Source organism: Seriola dumerili, unplaced genomic scaffold, assembly GCF_002260705.1.
Source record: "Seriola dumerili isolate Sdu_G_001 unplaced genomic scaffold, Sdu_1.0 BDQW01000149.1, whole genome shotgun sequence".
Lineage (NCBI taxonomy): Eukaryota > Metazoa > Chordata > Actinopteri > Carangiformes > Carangidae > Seriola > Seriola dumerili.
In genome coordinates, this window is record NW_019174404.1 from 4873491 (window position 1) to 4897173 (window position 23683).

At 42.4% G+C, this 23683-nt stretch overlaps 1 protein-coding gene across 1 annotated transcript in view; it reads right to left on the reverse strand.

The window, feature by feature from the left end:
* slc25a21 (solute carrier family 25 member 21) overlaps positions 1 to 23683 on the reverse strand; it is an 86384-nt gene that overhangs the window by 27003 nt on the left and 35698 nt on the right. The window contains exon 3 of the mRNA XM_022750661.1: positions 1324 to 1372. Within this exon, the coding sequence (XP_022606382.1) occupies positions 1324 to 1372 (49 nt within the window). The remainder of the gene's footprint in view (positions 1 to 1323; positions 1373 to 23683) is intronic.

A 23683-nucleotide genomic window follows, 5' to 3' on the forward strand; every position in this document is an offset into this window, starting at 1 on the left:
TACAGTATGCATACATATCTATACATGGTGCATGTTCCTGTGTGTGTCTGTCATACAGAGTACACACTAACCTCCTGTTGTTTAAACACTCTGGACATTATCTAAATGTCAATTAAAAGAAACAAAGTCTGCTGCTTGCATTTTGTTAAAAAAGACAAAAAACACCCAGAGATTACCCTGAACCAAGACCAAAAGGAACCAATTTACACAGACCCATTCTCAGCAAGAGAACGTTTATCAACGTAAACACATGGCAATACAAACAGAAAACACACAGATAAACCTGTCCAGTTTTAGAGCAGCTTTTACCACTTTTTAAGGAAAAGCATTACAAAGAAAATAGTGAGTGCACTTTTAACCCTGACCCTGTGTGAGGACGGACAGGCACAGCTCAAGACGTACCTGTAATAAACCCCCATAGCTTCCACACGTGAACATAAATCACACCGTGTGCCTTCAAAGTATCAAATATCGACTAATACAACACTGCTCACCCTTGGCTTTTATCCCTGCGTTTCCTTCTCTGTGTTCTGGTGGTGGTACTTGCCTTCAAAGTGCAACCATCTCACTTTTTTAAAAGGCAAACCGGGCAATTTATTTACCAAGAAACTGCTGCCGTAAATGACAGAAAAAGCAGTACAATTTACTGACAAGTAGTGAATGGGGCAGGGGGGCTCAGAACGAAGCCAGAGGTCTTGGCTGGGCCTGTGAAAGACTATAAAGCTTTAGTAGTAGCCCACGACCTGTTTATGGCTGGCTGAGACACTGTGGTGTAAGGCTCTTGATCACTCTACAGCTCAAGACTGCTGCCGCTCTTGCATAACACACAAACAGGACACGCTAACGGAAAACAATCCATTAAACTCAGCGAGTGCATTCAGTGGCATCGGATATAGTCTGCAAGTCCCTGTCTTTCTCTGGAACCGCAGGCCATAGCAAAAATGTTGATGTTTTCTTCTTAAAATTAAGTAATAAGGTAAAAAAATCGGAATGATTTGAAAACATAAAACATCAAACATTACCATTGTGCGGGGACTGAATGGGTAAATGATGCATTTCATTTTCCACAAAATGTCTGAGGCTCTTGGCATTGGTGCCCATTTGTGTGCAGAATGAGTGTAGTGCTGGCCAGGCTCGCTGGGCTGGGAAAAAAGACGTGGTATGCGCGGAACTTCACTACACAGGCCCAAATACCCACCAAGAGGATTCATAGCAGATGTGAACTGAAACGGCTTTCTTGTAAGTAGTAGTAGTATACCATAGGTAAAGTTAAACAAAAGATGAGCAAATGTATGAGTTTCCCGGGTTTAACGTGCAGCTCACCTCGTCTTCACCACATCGAGGGGATGCATCAAACAGATCTCCACCAGACCTAAGAAGAAAAAACAGAAAGGATGAGTTACTTCAGTAACCATGAACATGTAGCTGAATGCTGGTTACGTTCTCAGTTTTCAGGAGAACTTGAGATTTTTCTCTCTATCAATTTCTGGCGTGAACACATATAGCTACCATAAGCTTAATTTGTACAGTATTTGTGCATTAAGGGGTAACAGCTTAGCTACGCAGCCTCCTCATAAATGTAACTACATGTCAGAGCTGCAGCTGCAGAGATACCACATGGGGGATGGGAGAACTGTGATTGGCTGCTTAACTTTTCTCCTACAGTTCACTGATGCTGAAGACTTGCTGAGACTTGGTATTCCTCTCCTTTTCAGGAACACACATCTAGCAAAACCACTGCGAGCCTGTTCACCAAGCTTTCTGCTCTCCATGAATAAATGAATAAAAACAGGGGGAATGCACTGGAGTAGGAAGTAGGACGAGGCGAAATAAAAGTTACCTGGATGTAACTCCAGTTCTCCAAGTAGGTTGCGTGTTATGTTAGTGTGGGGAGGCCAAATCCCATCAATACAAATGTCTCATGTTGCGGTTGTACCATCAAGTAGTGCAACTGAATTCTAAACTTGCAATCAAAGCCTATGCTGAACCCATTTACAGTACGACCCCCAATAACCAAATCTAAAACAAATCAAATATGTCTGGACTGTTGGTCAGATAAAATAAACAATATGAAAATGTCTTTTAGGCAACAAACAGTATATCTAAACTGTTAGACAATCAATAAATAATTGCCAGATCAATGGATAATAAAAGTAAACATTGGTCACATGCAACAAATTTAAATTTGCTTCCAGTCTTTGTCACATGTTTTTTTCATCTTTTCTACTTTTCTTCTTAGAGTATGCACTTTTGCTTGCTGCACCAGCCAGATCTACCAAATAGACCTAATGTGAACCTGTATGTAACTGTTAAAGCCCTGGAGGATAAGATAACAACACAAATCTGATGTTTTATGTCAGGTGTGACAGGTCACCTTAAAACAATCTGATTAAAAAAAAAAAAAAAAAAACTTGCCTGACCACTCGCAGTCAGTGTATGTAAGTTCATGTGATATTTTCCCTTTAGTTTTTAAGCCATTTTGTTGCTAGCGGATGGTTTTGATTCACAGCCAGTGCCAGCACCAACCAGCCACAGAAACCTTACATCAGTCTGATTATCACGCTGCCTTATTTTAATGTCAGCTACTTCTGTAATTCTTGGTGTTTTGAACCCTGTGCCATCCTTTGCGAGAACATGGTCTGAATGAGTGATCCAGTGAGACTTTCCAAAAATTCTTGTGAGTGACTATAATTCTCAACATTTTGAGCAGCTGAAGCCACCAACCATATCAGCCTTGCAAACCCAGTGCATCAGCAATATGCCAGCAGCTGGAGAATCAATGCAGCAGGGTGATCAGTGAGGGACTCTGAGGTTTCACACACACGCTAACTATGTGCATCTGTGTTGAAAAGCCACTGCTTTGGCACGGAGGCCTTCTGACTCAATCAGGTTTTTTCATACTCACAATTCTCACTGCATCCCTTTACTGGTGCTCTGAGGGCTTCCCTTGCAGATTCCACTGTGTGTGTACACAGCTGCTGTGCTATATGGGCTCTTTCTAATTTGCTCAATTAAACATATTGTCTATAAAAGAGTGTGTCTTCTGGGGTTTTTCCAGGGAAGTAATTATCAAGTCAAATACCACAGAAAAAAATTACTTTGTCTACAGTTGCATCTTAATGTACAGAGAACCAAAAAGAAAAAAGAAAAAAAAAAAGAAAGAAAAAAAATAAACCTACTGAGCCAAGCTACCGGCAGGCAAGAGTCAAACAAAATTCCATCTGTCACGGCTCAGTTGGCCTGACTGTGGTCGTTAATGATACTGCACTGAAAAGGTAAATACAAGCCTGCATTGGAGACATCGTTTTCAGGCTTTGCTATTAGTAGACCAGCAGTCAAGATGAGTCGCATCAAATCTTTCAGCAGGTAATCAGATTACGTGATGAAACCAAACCTGCCTGTCTGCTTGATCAACCTGTGCAAACACAAAGATGCTGGGAAGTGACCGAACATGCTCCAACAGGTGATCTGGGGGTAGAAGAGGTTTCTACAATACCATCCAAACAGAAAACCTGGACACTTAAGTTGAGCAAACAAAGACAAAACAGAAAAATAAATTAAATCTTCAAACATTCCCCTGCAAACTAGTGTGTGATAATATATTTACAATTCTTATAACTTCTCCACTTCTAATTAGACTTCACTGTACAGACTCAAACAGCATTTTTATAACTGAATCTGAAGGCTTATATGATCAGGATTTATTGTATAGTTGTGTTTTGAATTCATCATTTTGTCGTCCATTTTTAATCGCGGCACAAGTTTAGCCTTCAGCCACTGACTGGATGTCGGAGCAGTGCAGGACTGTCACAACAAGTTCACATACACATTAATGGAGGGGGTGTTTGTTATTATCATTACTTGTTATTCTTACTGAAGCTAAAGGGAAAACTATGCATCTATCCTAGTTGTTGAGTGGAAAATGTGCAAAATGGGGTCGAGTCTGGAAACTAATATAGAATATACTATTAAAGATACAAACAAAGGTAGGACTGGAAACACAAGCAGTGAGCTGCATTTAACAGTTTTGGATTGTCATGGTAAAAGTCACATGTTTGCATTCCCATCATTAACAAACTATAAAATACATGAAATAATATCCTCATTAATAGCCAGACCGAGAGCACTGCTACAGGTAACTTGTACCTGCAAGTGAGCAGAGTGTCTGTGCACATCTGGGTACTTCACTTAAAATGATCCACTCTAGATTTTGGGCCTCATCGTAAACCTCAGATTACAGGAACTCTAAAGGATACAAGTTTCCAATTGCTTCATTAACTTAGAAAGGTAACATTAGTTAACACTCTTTACTAATTAGCAGGTCTGCCCCACAGTGAAATTCAGATACAGTGATTAGTTCAGTATGTATGCATGTTCAGGTCTCAGGCTGTCAGTATTCAGTGTCTTAAGTGCACTATGGACCAGTGTCTTTTAGATACAAGGTTAACGTCAGTTAGCAATGCATGTGTACACTCCAAGACAGCAGTTGCAGAAGGATGAAGTGATGACAAGTACAAATGCAAAAACAGATTGTGTTTATTTGAGCGTCTGTCAAACGCCCTTGCAGACGAGACACCTTAAGAACAGCTGATGGCAGATGAGACGACACACTGTAAGGGTTCAAGACAAACTAAACAAGAGAAAGTTTATGACCATAATCCTAAACTGAAGTTTGTAGATGCTGTGCAGCTGTTTATTTCTGTCTATTTCTGTCTGTTGCCTGATTGTGGGTTTACCACACAGGACACTTTTCTATTCTATTAATATTATGTCGTCAGTGTGTGATGATTAATACAATTTATGCAATTTGGTGACAATATTTTGGTATTTTTTGGGAGGTTGTTGCTACTGTTTTAGTCAGTGATTTCCTTTATGTCCCATGATACCTTTTGACAACTCTAAGCAGAGAATTAGTAAATCATGAGAACAATGCAGTTCTGTGTCTCATCACTGAAATAACAAAACATGCTGCAGAAGAGGGCGTTGTATTAATAGAACAGCTGCCAGATCCACAAAAGATGCAACCTGTCACTGTACTGCATTTTCACCTATCTATGCTTAATGGAGCTTAGAGTGGTGATTGTTTTCTGCTTCAGTGAACATTCAATAGGTCACTGACACATAAAGCCTGCTAAGTACTGTCATTTTTGTTGATTCAGGTTTGATGGTGACACATTACAGAACCACTTTTGCCTTACAGCCTTAAGACACCAAATACATAATTTCCTCAACACCACTGAGAGGCGGCTTCTCACTCCACTGTGCCCCAGTGCATCATGCTCTTCTACTCCAGCTGTCAGCACATACTACTGTTTAATCATAGAGCACAGCAGTAGCGAACCCACACGCTCTCGGGAGCACTTCACACCCCTCCATAGCCTCTGATGGACAGTCACTGAGCATGTTGAGGGCAAAGTGAGGAGATGATGCTACCCAGTTGCTTAGTTCAGCCTTTCCCTGGTTCAGTCTGGCTCAAACTTCTCCTGCTGGGACCCCACCTCCTCCAGCTGTGAGGAGGGGCGTAATATCGCAGTGACCTGCCATCTGGTTGACGTTTATGGCTTTGCTACGCATCAGTGAGTGACAGATTGGGAGATTCCATTATTTGAAGGTTCTTTTGTTTCTGAACCACAATGGTACTGACAGGGCTTGTCATCCAACGCCTTGCAGACACACACACACACACACACACACACACACACACACTGTTAGGCACAAGTGCTAATGGCAGAGTAGTGTCTGGAACACAGCCATTCAGACACACCCTTACATATTCACTACAAGACTGCTATTTGCCACAAATGCATTCTGCGCCAAGACACAGCGTAAAGGCTAATTGTGTAGTGGAAACAAATGAGCTGCAAGGATACAGTGAGATATTATGCTGATTTTACACTGTGACAACATATAATTTTGATTCAATGCCTGGTTTTCTTATTGCACAGAGATGACGTCATGTGCAGCGGTTTAACAGCCGTGGAAGTTGGCTTTTCTTTCGGGTATCGGATAAGACGGCCATATGGCAGAAACAATGAGGCCGGGTGTTAAAAAGTGCTGCATCATCCCATATTCAGCTGCAATGATTTTGTGTCAACAGGCACTAGGTGTTTGGGACAGACCCAACAAGTAGCTTCACTAGTAGCACTACAACTGCCACCACCGCACTGGCATTCCAGGTTGTCTGATGACTTGTCTTCCAAAGAGAAAAAATCATACATCATGCAGATGAGATGATTATCTGAGTTAGTTTTGGCTCGGGAATGCACTCAGTTTGCTCCCACGCAAAAGTGAGAAAGAAAAACAATAGTGCGCCAGGGAGCGATTGCTCAACGAGTGCAGGTGTCATCCATCATGCTGAGACACACACTGAATGACTGTAATTCCCAGCAGCCACAGGGAGACTGCCACAGGAAGCAAGAGTCCCCCACCAGTTAAATGGACAAATACATGAGAGACATAGTGGTCGCTCATTTCACATGCTTACTTGACCCAGTAAATGCTGCAGTCTCTAATGATAACTTACTAGCTATTTTCTTAAATATGTTAATAATAGTCTCCTAATTACTGTCATTAAATTAAGAATTTTTATTTGTGTGAGATATTCGATGTTTGAACTGACAATAGCAAAATTGCAGATGAGGTATATGTTTCGTCCTTGCTTAACAAAACCAGCAACATGAAAACATAAATAAGGTCAAAGAGAAATGCTTTGTTGTTCCAGGAATAATCCTTTGAAACAACATATTGCTAACTGTTTTGTTAAAATGCTACCAAACAATATATTTTTCGGTTCATTGAGTGTCAACGCAGAAAATCGGAGCTCGTCCTGCGGTTTCAAGGTGTGAGATGAGGCATAAGAGTGTCATGATGACAGTGCTTCACCTCACAGGCCCGCTCCGGTTTTGACAAGAGCTCCTGACTCAACCTGCAGGTGATATTGCATGCCTCCATGTCCTCCATTAATACTTTTCAAAACACATCGGATCTGGAATGCTAAACAAATCCTGTGAGCTGCTGCTCCCCTATAATTTGTCATCAGTAACAAAGCCAACGCGATATCCATCAGCAACTGGTCCGGGTGATCTGGTTTAGAAACTGATTAATTTCAGCTTCTTTTATTGCTCAGGCAGAAAAAGAAGTGAAAGAATGTCATGGCAATAAATGGAGCAATAAATGAAAAGATGTGCAAGTACAGATAATGAACTCCAGGGAGTTACCATAGAAACAACCAACAAGAGATAGAGGTAGAAATAATTACTTTTTTATTTGATTGCAATTATATATATATATATATACATATATATATATATATATATACACACACACACACATATATTTTCACCTCCAGACTTGTATCTACTTTATACCTGCGATTTCCTCAAACTACTAGGGTGTGTGGATTTTAGCCGTGTTTATCTTTCATAACATACAATTAAAGTCTGTCTGACTACATTTTTCTGGAGCCTTTAATGTGTTAGTTTATTAAAATATAAACCTGCTCCGACAGGTGACAATAAATTCACACTGTATTTGTTAGAAAACACTTGTGGTTGGCATAAACAAGGCAAATCTGGGAAATGGATGATATAAATGTAACCCAAATAACATGAGGCCTGTTGGGTTGAGTCAGGCCAATAAACTAAAGTTACTACCAAGTGAGGCACACTATGGTACTGAAATACTGCCTTGGAGCTGGACCTGTTTTTAAAGCAAACAGCCGGTGTAACAATTCCAAACTGATCACATTAAAATTGAAATGGACTATAAACCATTTTGATACAGTAGTGGCACAAGTAATCTGTCATAAGAGCATGTAGAATCGCCTCATGGGGAGAGGGGGGTTGTGGCAAAAGAAATGCTTGTAATTCATATATATTAAAGGCAATTAAATAAAAAACAGTAATGTCATTAATGCGGAAGAAGGCAACCATTACTAAAAGTGATTTATGCTCCTCATCCAGCTCTACTCTTCTGTCAACGCTGGACAAATCTATTCTCAGCAAATTAGTGGGGGAAATAACCAAAACCAGCAGGAAAAGAAGAAAAGAACATTATATTAACTCCATCTCCTAAACCAAACACAAGTGTGGGGGAACTGATTATGTAGGAATTTACATATTTATAAGACCTTATAATGGCTCAAAACATCTGGAAGAAGAAGGGGAGGGGAGGGGAGGGAGTGATTAATCACAGATACCACCAATAAGGCTTCCTGTCTCAGAACAGGCAGAAGCATCCCAGTTAACTCCCCAAACAGTCTGCACACAATTCTGCACTTGAAAAAGCTCAAAGGGTGCTTAGAAAAACAAGCAGGGCCATCTCCAATGACAGTGGGGGATTTTTTAACTGAGGGAGCACCCTGGCATTCTGCAGGCCTGCATCAGCTACTAGGTGCTGCTGCTTTTTCAGCATGCTGAAGGGCAATTGTGTTGCCACAGTATGCAAAACTTTATTCACATTGTGAACAGTTTGTATTTTGGAATATATTTCGTATACCAACTTTTAAAGACTCTCAAAACTTCACCATCCCAGCAAAATGCACTTTCAATCATTGGAGTGTTTAATTACTCGAATATATATCCTGCAGAGCCTAGAGATCAGTAGTTATCAAAGCATGAGTTGAGATGAAAAGAGTGAGAAAAAAATAGGAAGAGAAGGTTATTCATGTGTTTACCGACACTTTTGACCTTTTTTGGCAAACACCATCAGAAATCAAACATCTCATTTGTTTCTTTACCAAGTAATAAGAGATGAACAAAAGCTAAATTAATCATACAACATACCATATGTACTAATATATCCCGTTTATGAATGATATATAGATTTTTCAGTTGAACGTGCTGTCTCCAGTTTAGATTTATCATTGGAAGTCATGTGTCATAGCACATTTTTCCCCACCGGCTATAGGCAGAGTCAGTCTGTCAAACTTGAGATGAACTCTGTGATATTAATGGAAGTGTAAAGGTGTGTGTGCTGTTGACAGGGTCAGGGTCTGTGCTGCCTGGGCTGACTAATGATAAGTTAGTGATAGACTTGACAGGCAGACCGTGCCAACAGTGCAGCGATGTCAATTTCAGAACCTCCTTCCTCCATTACTGTCACTGTATTCTTGACACCTGTGGTCACTTTTTTTTTTTTCTTTACATGTCATCCGATGCAAATAGCTGCACCAGCAGAGCGGAAGCCGGTGACAGGAGGAGAAGAAAAGGGGACAAAATGGATGCAAAACCTGGTGTAACTGATGTTTGAGAGGAAGTGCTCCGTGTCAGCTCAGCCTGATTTCTTTCACAAGGATCACTTTTTAAACAAATTGTCTCTAACTCCTGCACCTGTCACCATCATCTAAATCATCCGTATAACCCTGCAACAAAAGGTTGGAGAGATGTAGCTCTACAAAAAGCAACAACATGCAGTGGTTCCAGTACCAACTTGAGGGTCAGGAGCCACTAACAAGATAATTTACTAGGATAGGAATTTCGCATAGAATAGGAGTTATGCTGCTAAAAGTCATTCAAATCAAATAATCACTCTTCAGTGGAACTGCTTACAAATCAACACACACCCTGAGGAGGGAGTCCACGATAGTAAAACCCAAATGTTAATAATCTTTTGTAAATTCAAAAATGATTAGAGATTTTCCTTGTGAAATTACAAGTAGAAGGAAAGAGAGGGTGACACCTACATTTTTAGAAATATCATAAATCAAAATCCCCCATAGAAAGTTTTAAGCAGAAAGCAAAAATAAAATCTATAAAATGTTTGACTGATTTGGATTTGACGAAGTTTTAGTTTTCAAAATCTTCTCCTCGGTACCAGGAATAAAATTGTGGTACGGAAACTATAATCTAATAATTTATCAAGCAAAAATTAAATCGATTATTAGATTTGTAAAATTTAAATATCCTTGGTTGAAAATAGTAAAATCAGCTTGTACCATACCCACCATGTGTTTGCCTTTGAAATTGTAGAATGCATCTCTCCCCTGATTAAATGTTAGTGATTTCTTCATGAGGCTTTGCAGCCACATATTTTTAGTTATTATCTAGCTGCCTCTACAAGCCCATCATAACATTTGCTAAATCAGGAGCTGAAAACCATGTAGTTCTTTAGTTCAAACAAAAACATGAAAATTACCAAGGCTGCCATAATATGCTTTCACTTGACAACACTCCAAATTATTTCACTCTCCTTGCCACAGCCTCTTTGTGTACTTTCCCAAAAACTCACCTATCTGTGCCATTTCATCAAACCTTCGGGTCATATCCAACCTGTAAAACCACAAAGCACACACTTCCAGGCGGTTGGCACCAATGTGTTGATTACTTAGGCTGCAATTTTACTGCATGTTAATTAAATATGACAAAAATGTTTTTTTTTCTTAAGAACTGCAACAACAAGATCAGTCAGTGTCGGTGCTAAAATCTATTTTGCAATCAGAGAGATCTGACAGTAACGCAGCAACAGTGATGTTTAATTTCCAGCATTACAATTAAGTTTATGTTATGAACTTTAACTGAGAAACAGATATGTCTCCTTGCGTCACAATATGTTAGTCAGGTTTATCATCTATTCCTCAGAATATAGGTGTGTGTGTGTGTGTGTGTGTGTGTGTGTGTGTGTGTGTGGGGGGGGGGGGGGGGGGGGGGCTGATTGATTGCTCCTTATTACTGTCAATACACATCGTTTTGTGGTTATCAGCCCACATTGTTCCTGTTTGAACATGTTGTGTAATTGCACAGTTAGACAAATGTCCTATCTAACACTGACACTGGAGCGGAAAATGAGGAGGAACCAAATCAGGTTCAGTATCTCTGCTAATTTGAACACGGGGCGGCTGTGGCTCAGGATGTAGAGAGGGTCGGAAGGTTGGTGGTTGGATCCTATATTTGGACAGCTCATCAATGATGGGTGATGCTTATTATTGATGACCATTACCCAAGGCACAGCAGCAACACTGGCGGTAAGTGCAAGCCGCACCAGCAGTTCAGCGAGGTAACCGGTGTGGCACTAGTACTAGCCGCTTTGCCTCTGCTAGCTTCTTGGAATTGGACATGTTGAGCAGGGTGATGGCGTTTGAAGTGTCCAGTTAAGTTTGTTGTCCGAATGTATCGCTATTGTGTCTTAACTCAAAGTGAAGCCTGCCTTTTCCTATCACCAGCTGATCGATTGGTGCATCTACTAATATAAATACATGCCAATTAAAAAAAATATAATTTTCATTTGTTTAAATTACCACAAAAAATATTAGAAACTGGTGTAAGGCTGGTCTGCACAGTGTCCGTCACTATCATTAATAAAGGAGAGTGGGTGAAAACCACTTACAAAGCAGGCAGAAGTCTAAATATATTTCTAAAACTGCTAATAAAGTTGCAAGTGACGTAGGAGAAGCTATTCTGGGGACCCGTGGTTGCTGAAGTAAAAGTTCCATTCATTTAAATCACCAGTATAAAAGACGAACAACTGTGTCTTGAAATGATTTAACTAAACAAGTCAGAGGTACAAGCTTGGGTACATACAGTTCTGGAGGCAAAGATACAGCTTGAAATTCCACTGAGAAAACTGATTTTACTTCACTTTGAATTTCTGGGTCAATTTTGGGTGAATTCAGCAGCAGCACCATCTTTGCAATTGCAAGGATGAAGTGTTTTGAATTTAATACATGTTTGATGCGGCTTCTTCTCCATGGAAACAGAGGCTGAGGTGAACGCGTATTAATAGCGTTAAATAACAAGTCAGTTTAAAATCAGTTCAGACACACATATCTGGAACATGATGGGGAAATGATCTAAGCTCATCTAACATGGTTGTGAGGTTATGTCATTGAAACAAAAAAGGTTGGAAGCACTGGTGGCTAAAAGCCTGGTGGTATCAGACATATCAATGCTGGGAAAAAAAACTACAAGTACTTTGACTTCAGAGCTACAAAACAATCAAAACTAACAGGTTTCTATGTTGTATGATACTTTTCTGAGCTTATGCAGAGCACAAGCAATGACCCATTATGGTGAGCCTTTGTATGATGCTGCTGAGTGATGTGAAGCAGAATAGCACATGGGTAGTAAGTGTACTTCCCACTCTAGACACCACCATCATTAACTTCACCACCACGTCACCACATCACCATAACATCACCACCGCTACCGACACACCCACCCAGCTTATAACCTCTAGTCTGCAGCCAATTCACCTTGTGTAAACAAAGATTGCACCTCATCCCATCCCCCAGAGGGGAGAGCTGTGTCGTTACTGTCACCTAGTGGACGGTGGGGAGACAGAGATTGATTAACACACCAAGAGGTGAGATGGAGAGAAAGATGGAAAAGACATGTGGGAACCACACAAAAGATGGCTCAATGCCTGAGGAAGATGGAAAGCAGCTGCAAAAGCATATTTCACTTAATGTAACAAGGAAAATAGACATGCAAATTATCCGTCACTAGAGTCACTTTTGAAATGGGATTATTTTACTTTATCATAAAAACTTTAAAAGATGCTTCATGGCTATCATGAACAATCCTGTTATTTTCTTAAGGGACAGAGCTGACCACTCGACCAAAACAAGCACAACTTTCTCCGGAAGCTCACCTGAGTCCATAAAAGCTGATAATAGAGCCAATAATTGGGAGGGACAGCAATAATGGAGTTTTAGTGAGGCAGTAAATTCTTTAATTAGTTGTTAACACCCTCTGTCTATATGGATAGGCTGAAGCTCCCCCCAATGCTCGCTGCTGTGGAGAACAGACTGGATGGACATGAGGCAGACGGCCACTGACTCATCTTTAAAAAGAGAAAAGACCATCACCTTTACTGTTAAGCGGCTGTTGAGCACCTGTGTGTCATAATGGCAAACTGCTGGGAGACATCTAAAACTACAAAAAGCTGTCATGAGCTCAAGATCTAGCTTGATGTTGAAAATACAGTCAGGGTAGAGGATCTTCTGTGGGCCCAGGCATCATGCCACCTGGAAGAAAAGCCTTTTTGGCTGACATTTCAAGATGCATCATGGTAGGGACATTCTCCAAACATACGATCTTTGCGGGTAAAGAAAAAGGCTGCAAGGTAGATAAATGCAAATGATGCAGGGACTGAAAAACCAGCGGACATTCCTGAAGAGTGATACGATCTTTCAGTCCACAAACTATCCATGGTAGGAGTGGTACAGTAGAGGAGAGAGTGAATAAGCTGACAGGGTGGTCCATGCTTTCTGTACTGGGTTGGCTGATGGACGTGAGGGGGGGGAAAGGAGAAGAGCTGCGTGGCTGCTGTAATAGCAGGGGCAGGACCTGCAGCAGCAGCAGCAAAAAAGGGAAGTACCCGCATGGTTCACTCTTGTCCTAAGCTGGGAGAGTTAAAGGCAGGAAGCCATTACCAAGTGTAAATGCACTCAGCCATCACTGCTTAAACAGTCGAAATATGTTCCAGCACATGAAAAAGTAGGGTGTGGGTGGAGGGCTGTCCTATTCAAACAAAACAAGCCTTTTTTGTCCCCTTTAAATAAAAGACTCTAGGACAAGTGAGGGCCCTACATAAGCCTACCAGCTTCACACACACATTGTTAGCAAGCTCGCCGTTTCTCTCTCCAAACATTGCATAACGCAGCTCCAGATGCACAGTGGTGGTTTGGGTCTGATGAGAGACTGTGATTATGTTACATACGGCAGTGGTTTGATGCAATAATTATGCAATCAGCAGCACAGCTTTGTGTTATGTCTATGATTTATCAACATTACTTGAATTGGGGTAATTAATTGTCGCAGGTGGGCGGGCAGACGGGCTTAATGGTTCACTGTGTGACAGGGCATATCTGACAGCTTTTGTTTTGGCAGATGGCCCTGTGCCATGTCGCTCACCCAGCACAAGGGAAACCATACTCAGGCTTAATCACAACACAGGATTTACCCTCAGCCGATCAGTGCTTTCTAAGTCATATACAAACAGACTATAGATCTACAGATAGGGGAACAGATGCAAAGAGGCCTGGAGAGACAGAAACTAGTTCGTCATGCACTGTATGAATAAAGTGCAGGAAAAAAAGAGGTCAAACTAGGTAAATCCAGCGTAAAGTAGAGCAAACATGGCATTATTCCTGAAATCTTAGACAGTTAAGTCAAGTTTGTATACATGATCACATGTCACTGAAGCTGGAAATGAGAGGCAAGGCTCTCTCGTTGTTGTCATTAAAGAGACAAACCTTGGAGCTGCTCCACTGGCCCTGAATGACAGACTGACTTTCTGAACTGCCTCAGTGTCCGAGGTGATGCTAAGAGAGGTCAAGCAAACATTCTTTGAGTCCATAAGTCTCCGATTCATTGTCAGTGGAGCAGATCCACGTTTTGTCTTGTGATGGCATCAGATTATAGCCTCGGCTCTCTGGTTTCTGGCTTTGTGAGAGACTTGTTGCAGAAGATCACAGAAATACAGATGCACTCAGCTGCATTTAGAAAATAGTATTTGCAATAGCTACGAATGTATACTAAAGGAGCACTGGATACTGCCCATGCATGAAAATCTTTGCTACAAACATAACAGGACACTGTCGGCAACAAATATGAGAAAGAAAAAAAAACATAAAGCAAGTTTCAGAGCTTCACCGAGCTCCTTTCACATGTGTGGATGCAAAATTGTTAATGAAATTCAGCAACACGCAAGAGAAATAACTCCATCATCCTGTAATTGAGGGGTCAAGATCTCCTCGCTGGACAAACTCCAACTGAACGGGGCACGGACGTGGTGGTCGCTTTTATCCTGCTAGTTGTCAGAAAAGCTGAAATAACTCCCAACTGTCAGCAGAGAATTTATGAATGAGAACCAGTTTTGAGAAAAAAGGGGGAAAGTCTCACAGAAACCAGACTAATAAAATCAAAGGGAGGTGTTTGAGGAGTTCCAAAAGGTGACATAAATCATTTGAAAACGTTTGATTAATAAAATGGAATAAATGGTAAAAATCTACAAGCGTATTTCTGAGGTTTTAAGTCATTTCATTTAATTACAAAGTAGCACAGTCTTCAAAGAATGAAATTAAACATGCTGTTGAAATCTTGATTTATAAATTTCAGGGATCATATTTTTTGCAACAAATGGAAATACAGTATTTTCTTTAGGATTTGGACATGTAAAGGTTCATAAAAAGACCAGATGACACCTTGGCTCTGACTCCTTGCAATGTGTGGGGGCTCCTGTGCAGGAGCCAATCGGGACTTGGGACAGATCCTAACATGTCCTAAAAGGATCCGTCAGTTTGCTTATGTTTAGCCATCACTGAGGCCAGTTTGGCGACAGTAGTTGCATGGCCTGTGTACATTTGAAGCAAGAGCGAGGCGCTGCGGTGTGAGAGCAGCAAATGCTTTTTGGGCACCGACTTTGCTATGACAGATGCTGACGATGAACTCTTGACACCGGTTCGACCGGTTTATGTTCAACATGTGTGTCTCCGTTACTGTCTCTGGTTTCCAGAAGGCTGCCCTGGCTGGTTTACTGTGGACGTAGGTATGTGTGGGTCTGTGTGTGTCTGTGTTTGTCTGTGTGGAGGCCAGGGAGAGATGAGAGGAGCAGCAGGATCTGTGGCTATCTGGGAGGTTGAGCGTAATGACACACCGGGGACAGATTAGGTTCCTGTCCATCAGGGTTCCATCAGGAAGACTCTGATTTACAGCCATGCTGACCAGCCAGCCTGCCCTCCACCCAAAGCAAACACACACAGAAAACACCACCGCCTCTGTGTGGTGGCAGCTGGTGGGCTCTAACACATGTTGCATTTGGCTACTTCGCTCGCCGGTCCGTTTTTGACTTTAACATCATTGCAGGAGTAAGCCTGGAAGTGCTTTGGAGCAAAAAGACGAACTTGAAATTACAACTCAGTCAATTTTGATGTTAAATTCTTCGTGTATGTGCATGTGTGTAAATGTCTGTCTAGAATATATAATGCAATACATGCTACTCACTGCCTACCTCCCCAGAACAGTGAAAGAAGGGAGATGGACAGATCCATTAAACAAGATGTCACCCCCAAACACAACAATGATTAATCACACACTGCAAATTATAAGCACCTGTATGAATGAACAGCAAAGCAACTCTCCCCACTGTCTGACTGCTTTCACTTTCTCAGACAGCCACACCGCCACCTCCACAACCCCCACTGGCCCCTTCTCTCCTCGCTGACCCTCTGCCCCCCTTACTCGTACCAAGAGGAAGTCTGCCTGAAAAGAAATAACTCAGCACATACACAAAAGGCCATTTTGACTTAAACTCTCCATGAAATGATAGATTTTGATGTCTTATGCAGAGCCAACCTATGGGGGGGTGTGAAAAGAAATATGTGATACTTGAATGTGGTGTGATTGTACATCAAAATGTGGAAATTGATGAAGGCAGGAAAATATTTTTTAATTATGTTGATAAGTATGAAATCGTAAAGGCTAAATATAGCAAGAACAAAATTAGGTTCTTGTTTTATTCATCTTCCAACATATTGAATTCACTTTTAGAAGACTGTGGCTCTCTGTCTCAAATCTCCTGAATTCATTATGCTAACAAGCCAGCCCTGCTGATAGGCACACGGGCTGATGTGAGGAAATGTGAGTTTGATTAATGTGGGCAAAATTGAGCTGTGCAGACTGCTCCCCAGCCCCAGTTAAAGGAGTCGCCTGCCATCAGGCTCAAAAGGCTGCAAGCTGCAAAGTGGGCTCTCGGGCCTGCACTGCTCCCCAACACTTCACAGCAAATCTGCAACAGACCTTCCTTCTCCTGCCACACAAAACAAATGTGGCCCCCGCCTGGACCTGAATTAATCTAGCTGGCACACATGGCTCTAAATGAAAACCATATTCTTGATAGTTTACACAATGAGGGAGATGTGCTTTGTGTTTTGTGTTCATGTATACATATATTAAATAGACCTGGGCTGGGCTGGCCTGTCTCTGTCTCTGATCTGCTCTTAAACTAGCCAGACCACAGCAGGCAGGCAATAGCAACAGGGCCGACTAAGCAGGCTCTTTAGAGAGCTTGTCCCAGGAGATGAACCATCTCACCGGCCGGCTGGATCCAAAAGCAGCAATCCAGGCAATCTCTCGCCCTTAGAGAAATTAGGGGAGCATGCCCCACCACTGTGCATCAAGAAGGCACAGAGGTGGAGAGGTAGAAGGGAGGGGGAGGGAGGGAGGAAGGGGAAAAGCAAAGCTGAGCAACTCACAGAGCCCCCAGGTACCTGCCTGTACAGTCGCCTCTCTCCAAATGTTTACTTTGGACCAGACTGGCGGCCAACTGGTTGCAATTGACCCTCTACCAGGACGAGTTAGAGAGTGAACATGAGACTTTTCCTTCTGGGAAAAAGATGGAGGAAAGCCACACACGTTCACACACCCTCAAGCACACGCGCGCATACAAATGTATAACAACAGATGAAAAGCAAACACACACAAAAAAACAAATTACTCTAGCAACACACACACGCACGCACGCACACACATGCGCACGCGCGCACACACACACACGCACACACGCACACACACACACACACACATTTAAAGAAGAACCTGTTTCTCTCTGCCCGGTGCATCAGAGTACAAGGAGAAAAAGATTCAGAAAAGGCCAGAAGTCACAACAGCAGAACCAAAAAAGTCCACCTGCCACAGGTGTTAGAGCTCAGACCTAACGACTGTCTGGTGGAAAACAGGGTGGCTGGCACACAGGCCTGGGCAAAGTCAGACGCTGTCACCACCAAAAACACGCTGTCCTACAGACTTAGAGCCCTCCTCTGCCATCCCACGTGTTAACTGGCTGGTCATCCGCTCGACAGCAGGGAGAAGCTAGGGTGTGATGGAAGGGGGTTGCAGAGAAGAGGCCCGCTGGCCACATAGACTAAATAAAACCTCTTAATCCTCATAAACTGCTCCATATGAGTATTACATCCCTAACCCTGCACAGGACTTCCAACGGAATGGAACTCATTTCGTGGGTAAAACATTACCAGGATTCCTCCCGTTGCTGCCTGGCTTCCATAATAGGTTCCGTGTTCTGCTGAGGCCCACTCCGATGCGAACCCTCAATTTCCTCGCAAATATCGATGACAGAACGCGCTTATGATGAAAAATGCCCCGGAAAATGTAAATGAGGGGGCTGGCTATGAAATGAAATGCTTGCTGTCTATGAGTAAGCATGTGTGTTCGGACAAGCAAAGCATGTTGCCCGTCAAGGATACAAACTATGTGAACAAGCCCTTTAGGGATTCGCTGCACCACAAGAAGGAAAAAAATAAATAAGAAATTGTAAAGCCGACATGCCACCCACTTGCTAAACGTGATCATACAGGCCTGTGGAGTTGATATGATTCATCAATAAAAATCACATTTAAAATAAACATGTCCATGTAATCATTTCCCTTGTCAGCTGGCCTATTCATGCTCAGCACGCAAGCCCTCTCAGTGTACACCTGAGCGGTGTGGGCGTGCGACGGCCCAGGCAGGAAACACGGGGGGGGGGGGGGGGGGGCAGGTAGGCATTTCACTCCAGGCCAGTCATTTGTCACAATTGTCACAGAATGCACAAACACAAATTACTGAATTATAACTGCGGATGTGTGTGTCCTGCCTTGGCTAAATCAAGGCAGCGCTGGGAGCTGTCATAACAGAGGGCTGGTGTCTGGGCCACCATGAGGGCGGAGGAGGTGGGTGTTGGGTGGTTGGAGTTTCTGTGACTGCTGATCGAGCCGTTAGGTGTTTATTGGGGTAAACACAATGTGAACGCATGAGTGACTGACACGTAAGAGGGAGGATAAATAAAATACAGCGGGTATATAGATACATAATGCGTAAGATGGTGCTACAGTTAGCATCTTAAAAACAGCAATACATCACTGTCAATTTAACTGTGATACATTGGTGTAATTGCTGTAAATACATCAGGGAGACAAGTAACAGCATGTCTCACCGAACGTCCCTGGTGCCTGTCAAAAACATGATGTCGGTTCTTTGTTGAAAAGTTTATTAATGAGGATAAAAATTTTATTGCAGACAAGAAACAAATTTGACAGAGCTGCCACTCAAAAGCAAATTTGCAGCTATTTTGAAAACTTAAGCGTTTCAGTCATTTTACTCCTTCGATCTTTTCCAATGTGAGGATTTACTACTTTTCGCTCCTATATTATTGCAAGACGAATATTTTTAGACGGTTTATCACACAATACAAGAAATGCTATGTCGTTAACCTGTCTGATAGTATAAATAATAAATAATATTGTTATTTGGGAGTTTAAAAAAAAAAACTAATGTTATATCATCTGACATTACTTATTTCTTAACATAAATGTAACATAAGAATAAGATAAGATGTTATTTTTAAAGAAAACCAAGATATACTGAGATATTCTACACTGAAAACAAACAAAAGAAGAAAAAAAAAGTGAAGTTGAAGTTCTGGTGGCCAAACTACATAATGGTGTCACAGTTTCTAAGGTACCTGAAAACCTAGTTTTGCATCTCTATACTGCAACGTCTGTAATAAGCTAATATTGGCTGATATATCTCCCTGGTCAATTTCTCTAACCGTATTAGTTCTTCATGGGACAAAATGTTTCAGCCTTCGGTATCTATCACACTCAAACCAACTCCCCAGTGCAACTAAAAGAGGTATTGGTATGTGTCTGACTTGCTCTGTTGTACAGCGAGTGTGTGTCGGTGAACCACACAGGTACAGTCGGCCAGACACAGGAAACGTATTAACATGGACCACCGTTTACTCTCCTAACCACAGTGTGTCCCACAGGGACATGGATAAAAAGCTCAAGCCAAAACCTCTTCTCACACACAGACACACACACATATACAAATCCAAACATATAAATTCAGATACACTAGACAGTTACACAGACACACACAAAATAATCTAAATATATATTGCAAAAAGGGAGACATACTGTACTTATGCTCATTAATGCAGACACACAAACACACAAATTAAGTCTTACATAGACAAATTCAAACAAATTGAAATATTTAAACATACAAACATCTGCAGATTAATGCATGCATGCACACACTCACTCACATTCAGACATAAACACAATTTCTCACACACACAGTGACACTCGCTTTGGTTTCTCCACCTTTCCATGTTAACACCTGTCCACATGGACATCCACACACTATCCATTAACACCTACATAAAACACCTACAGGCACCCGTATTCTATTAGAGGTCAGCGCCCAGCTCCTCAATTTCATGGCCCATGTATGAGGGCAGCAAAGGTGAATGTGATGACAGAAGGGCAAGCGAGCTGCACTGCTGCAGACGGACTATCACTCACTAATACACACATGCAGGGGGGAGGCATGGCTTGTACACACCCCTATACATTTCAGTTAAATGTATGCGCATCAGGTGTTTACATTACACACAAGTTCATTTACACCTGGGAGTTCATCGAGCCTGTGGAGACTGTAGAGCAAAGACAAAACAAAACCTCAATGTGCAGAATTTAAATGAGGGAAAGATTATTTTGATGCAGTTTTCAGTATAATTTATTAACCCGCATATTTCTCTACAGCTATTTATATTCTCTTCTTTAAATGGCAATCTCCTCATGCTTTCCATTTTTCTGCCGCTTTACCCAGCCCAGTCTCTCAGAGGTATTGAGTTGTTCTCCTTGGATATCTGACTCTCTCTGAGCTCTCCCCCCCCCTCTCTCTCAGGAACTATGTCTCTTCCATGGCTGGGAGGTTGTAATTTGTTACAGGCGGCTGGGCAGGCAGAGAGGTCTCCCTCTTATCTGGACAGGGGATCACCAGGAAAATCATATCAGAGGGAAGGCGTGTTTAAATATAGCTGTAATTGCCGCAATCATTTCTTGCTGTCTCTTCAACCCCCCCCCCCCCCCCCCCCCCCCCCCCCCCCGCCCCCCCGCCCCCCCCCCCCCCCCCCCCCCCCCCCCCCCCCCCCCCCCCACCCCCCCCCCCCCCCCCCCCCCCCCGCTTTTAAAAACATTTACCTAGCAAAGCTGTGTGTCGCCCCCACCCACACCGACCCTTCCGTTTCCCTAACTTTCTCCAGTCTCCCCACCAGTCCACCCCCCCCCCATCCAATTCCCCGACGTTTTTCCCCTTGGCTTTTCAGAGCGCCCTCCCTCTTCCCCAGCGTTTCCTCCTCTAGTATCCAGTTAATCCTGGCTCATGGTGTGGGCTCAGGGGCTGACAGTTGCATGACAAGGAATGTTTCCCTTTGTAAGAGCCTACTTCCTCCTCGCGCAGTTTTAGCCTAATTGAAATGTTTCCTATTGAGCTCAATCAAGGGGGCAATTACCTAATTATTCGCTTATGCCTAACTCGACCCTGTAAGAGAGAGACGGAAAGCTGGAGAGAGAGAGGAGAGGGATGAAAAGAGGGGAGAGAGGAGGAGGAGGAGGAGGAAGCAAAAATATTGAGATAAAGGCAGCAAAGAAAAAAAGTGGAGAAAAAGCGACAGGAAATAAAGGAACAAATTAATAGGAGTACTTTTCTCCCACTCTGGGGACCAGCTTGTTAAACTGTAAACTTTGCAGAGATAACAATTTGATCAGTTGAAAAGGGTTAAATGTATATATGTATGTATGTAAATATATTTTAACAGAAAAGTTAAAAGAAAAGTGACATCATTAATTTATTAGTATTATTAGTTAAAGCCAGCTGCTTCATTTCAAAATACTGCCACTCTAAGAAAACCCATGGGTGAAATTGAATTGCAAACAAGTGAAACTAGTCTTTAGGATCTTTCTTCTTTACATTATGAAAAATTAGATTTCAAGGCTGAATTCAAGGCTACGTTAATGTGCCCACTTTTTGCAGTGCACAGAGGAAAAAGGTGGTTCTCTGAGAAAGCGTCTGGTTTTATGGGCTCATAAGGAAAAGTATTATCAAAGAGAGAAGCGAGGGGGACAGGGGGAGACGAGAGGGAGACATTAAAGGAGCTGGAATGTTTTGTCCCCGCTCAGCTGGCCTCCAACACATTTAATAATGAGACAGGTAATAAAACACACTGGCACACGCAGCCTCATACACACACACACACAGATCACAGCAAATGGGAGGACGTGTTTTCATATGTTTTCTTCCAGGCTTTCCTGACATTAAAATAGATTGCCTATGTCATGTTCTGAACCATAATAAACAAAATTTTATAGCTCATTTGAAAATGGAGTATGTTAAAAAGCAATCAGTACATCGTTAAAAGTATCCATCTTGTGCAAAGTAAAGCTTTACTTCTGAATAATTTATTTCAGCTCTGTGAATAATGTCCCTCAGCTGCACGATGGATGGCATAAATATCACTACCTGTGTGAGAGAGGCTGTGTATGCTCTGATTTGAATTCTGTCCTTCTTCTCTCTCATCTCTGTGTGCCCGCCCCCATCCGCAGCTTCAGCAAGTGTTGGCTGGACGACTCTTAAATCAATCATTTAAATATATGGATAAATCAGCAAGCCGTCTGGGTTTAAGCACACATGCCGTAGCTTAATTCACCCGAGCAAACGAGCACAGCAGCCATATTTCAGCCAACATGTGCACCACTGTTGTCTAAACAAGCGCTGCAAGGCAGGCCGCAGAGGAGGGTCCTGGCTGGAGGTCATGGAAAGCAGTCATAATGCACGCACACAAACACACACACAAATATACACAAACACTCACACACACGTGCGTGCACACACACACACACACACACACGCAGGCCGTGAAGGGAGTGAAGGCCCTGGCTTGAGGTCATGGAAATCAGTTATAATGCAGCCTTTCACCAGGGAAAATGAGAGGAGCAAGGGATCACAGACAGAGGTTGCTTTCCTGTGACACATGTGAGTATGCGTACACACTCTAACACATGTACATACACATACATGCTCTGTGGCCTTAGAAACACACAAAAATAGGCAGGCAAACATATGATGGCCTGATCTGCTCATTCATACATACACACACACAGTCACACACACAGTCACACTGACCTCTACGGTCCGCAGAGAGAAGAAAAATGGAAGCCCACTCTCTCACAGGCTGGGTGGGCTGGTCAGCTGGACTTAGTGGGGCAGTGCATCTGGGAATTCTGCTAAAACGCTTTACACACACACACACGCAAATATACACACTTTTACATTACTATTTTCACTGTTTCATAGAAATTATTAGCCGCTCCGCTTCCTCTAAGTCTTGAAAGCTAAACTGAAAAACTGAAAGTAAAGAAAAAGCAATAACAAATCCACTTATACAATGTGAACTTAAAATACTAGACAGTGCGGAGTGGGTGAAGGCAGAAGTAGAAAAAGAAAGGGAGAGAGAGAGGGTGAGAGAGAGAGAGGGAGAGAGAGAGAGGGAGAGAGAGAGAGAGAGAGAGAGAGAGAGAGAGGGAGGATCTGCAGATCGTCCAGGTGGTCCTTACCCCCGGAGCCTGCATGGGTACTACACTGACATGAAGGGCAAAACCTGAAACCCATGCAAATGTGATCACCAGAGCTGGCCTTGATTGGGACGGCCGCATATGATTAAATATAATTGCAAAGAACCTTTTCCAAATGCCTCGGTGGTTTTGAGAAAGTAGGAAGGAAGGATTTAAAACCAATTCTGAGCCTTTTCGGAGAAATTAGAGAGAGAAAAAGGAGGTGTGTTTGCTCGTGAGAAAAACTGAACTTTGCAAGACAGTGAAACAGACAGACAGAGAGATAAAAAT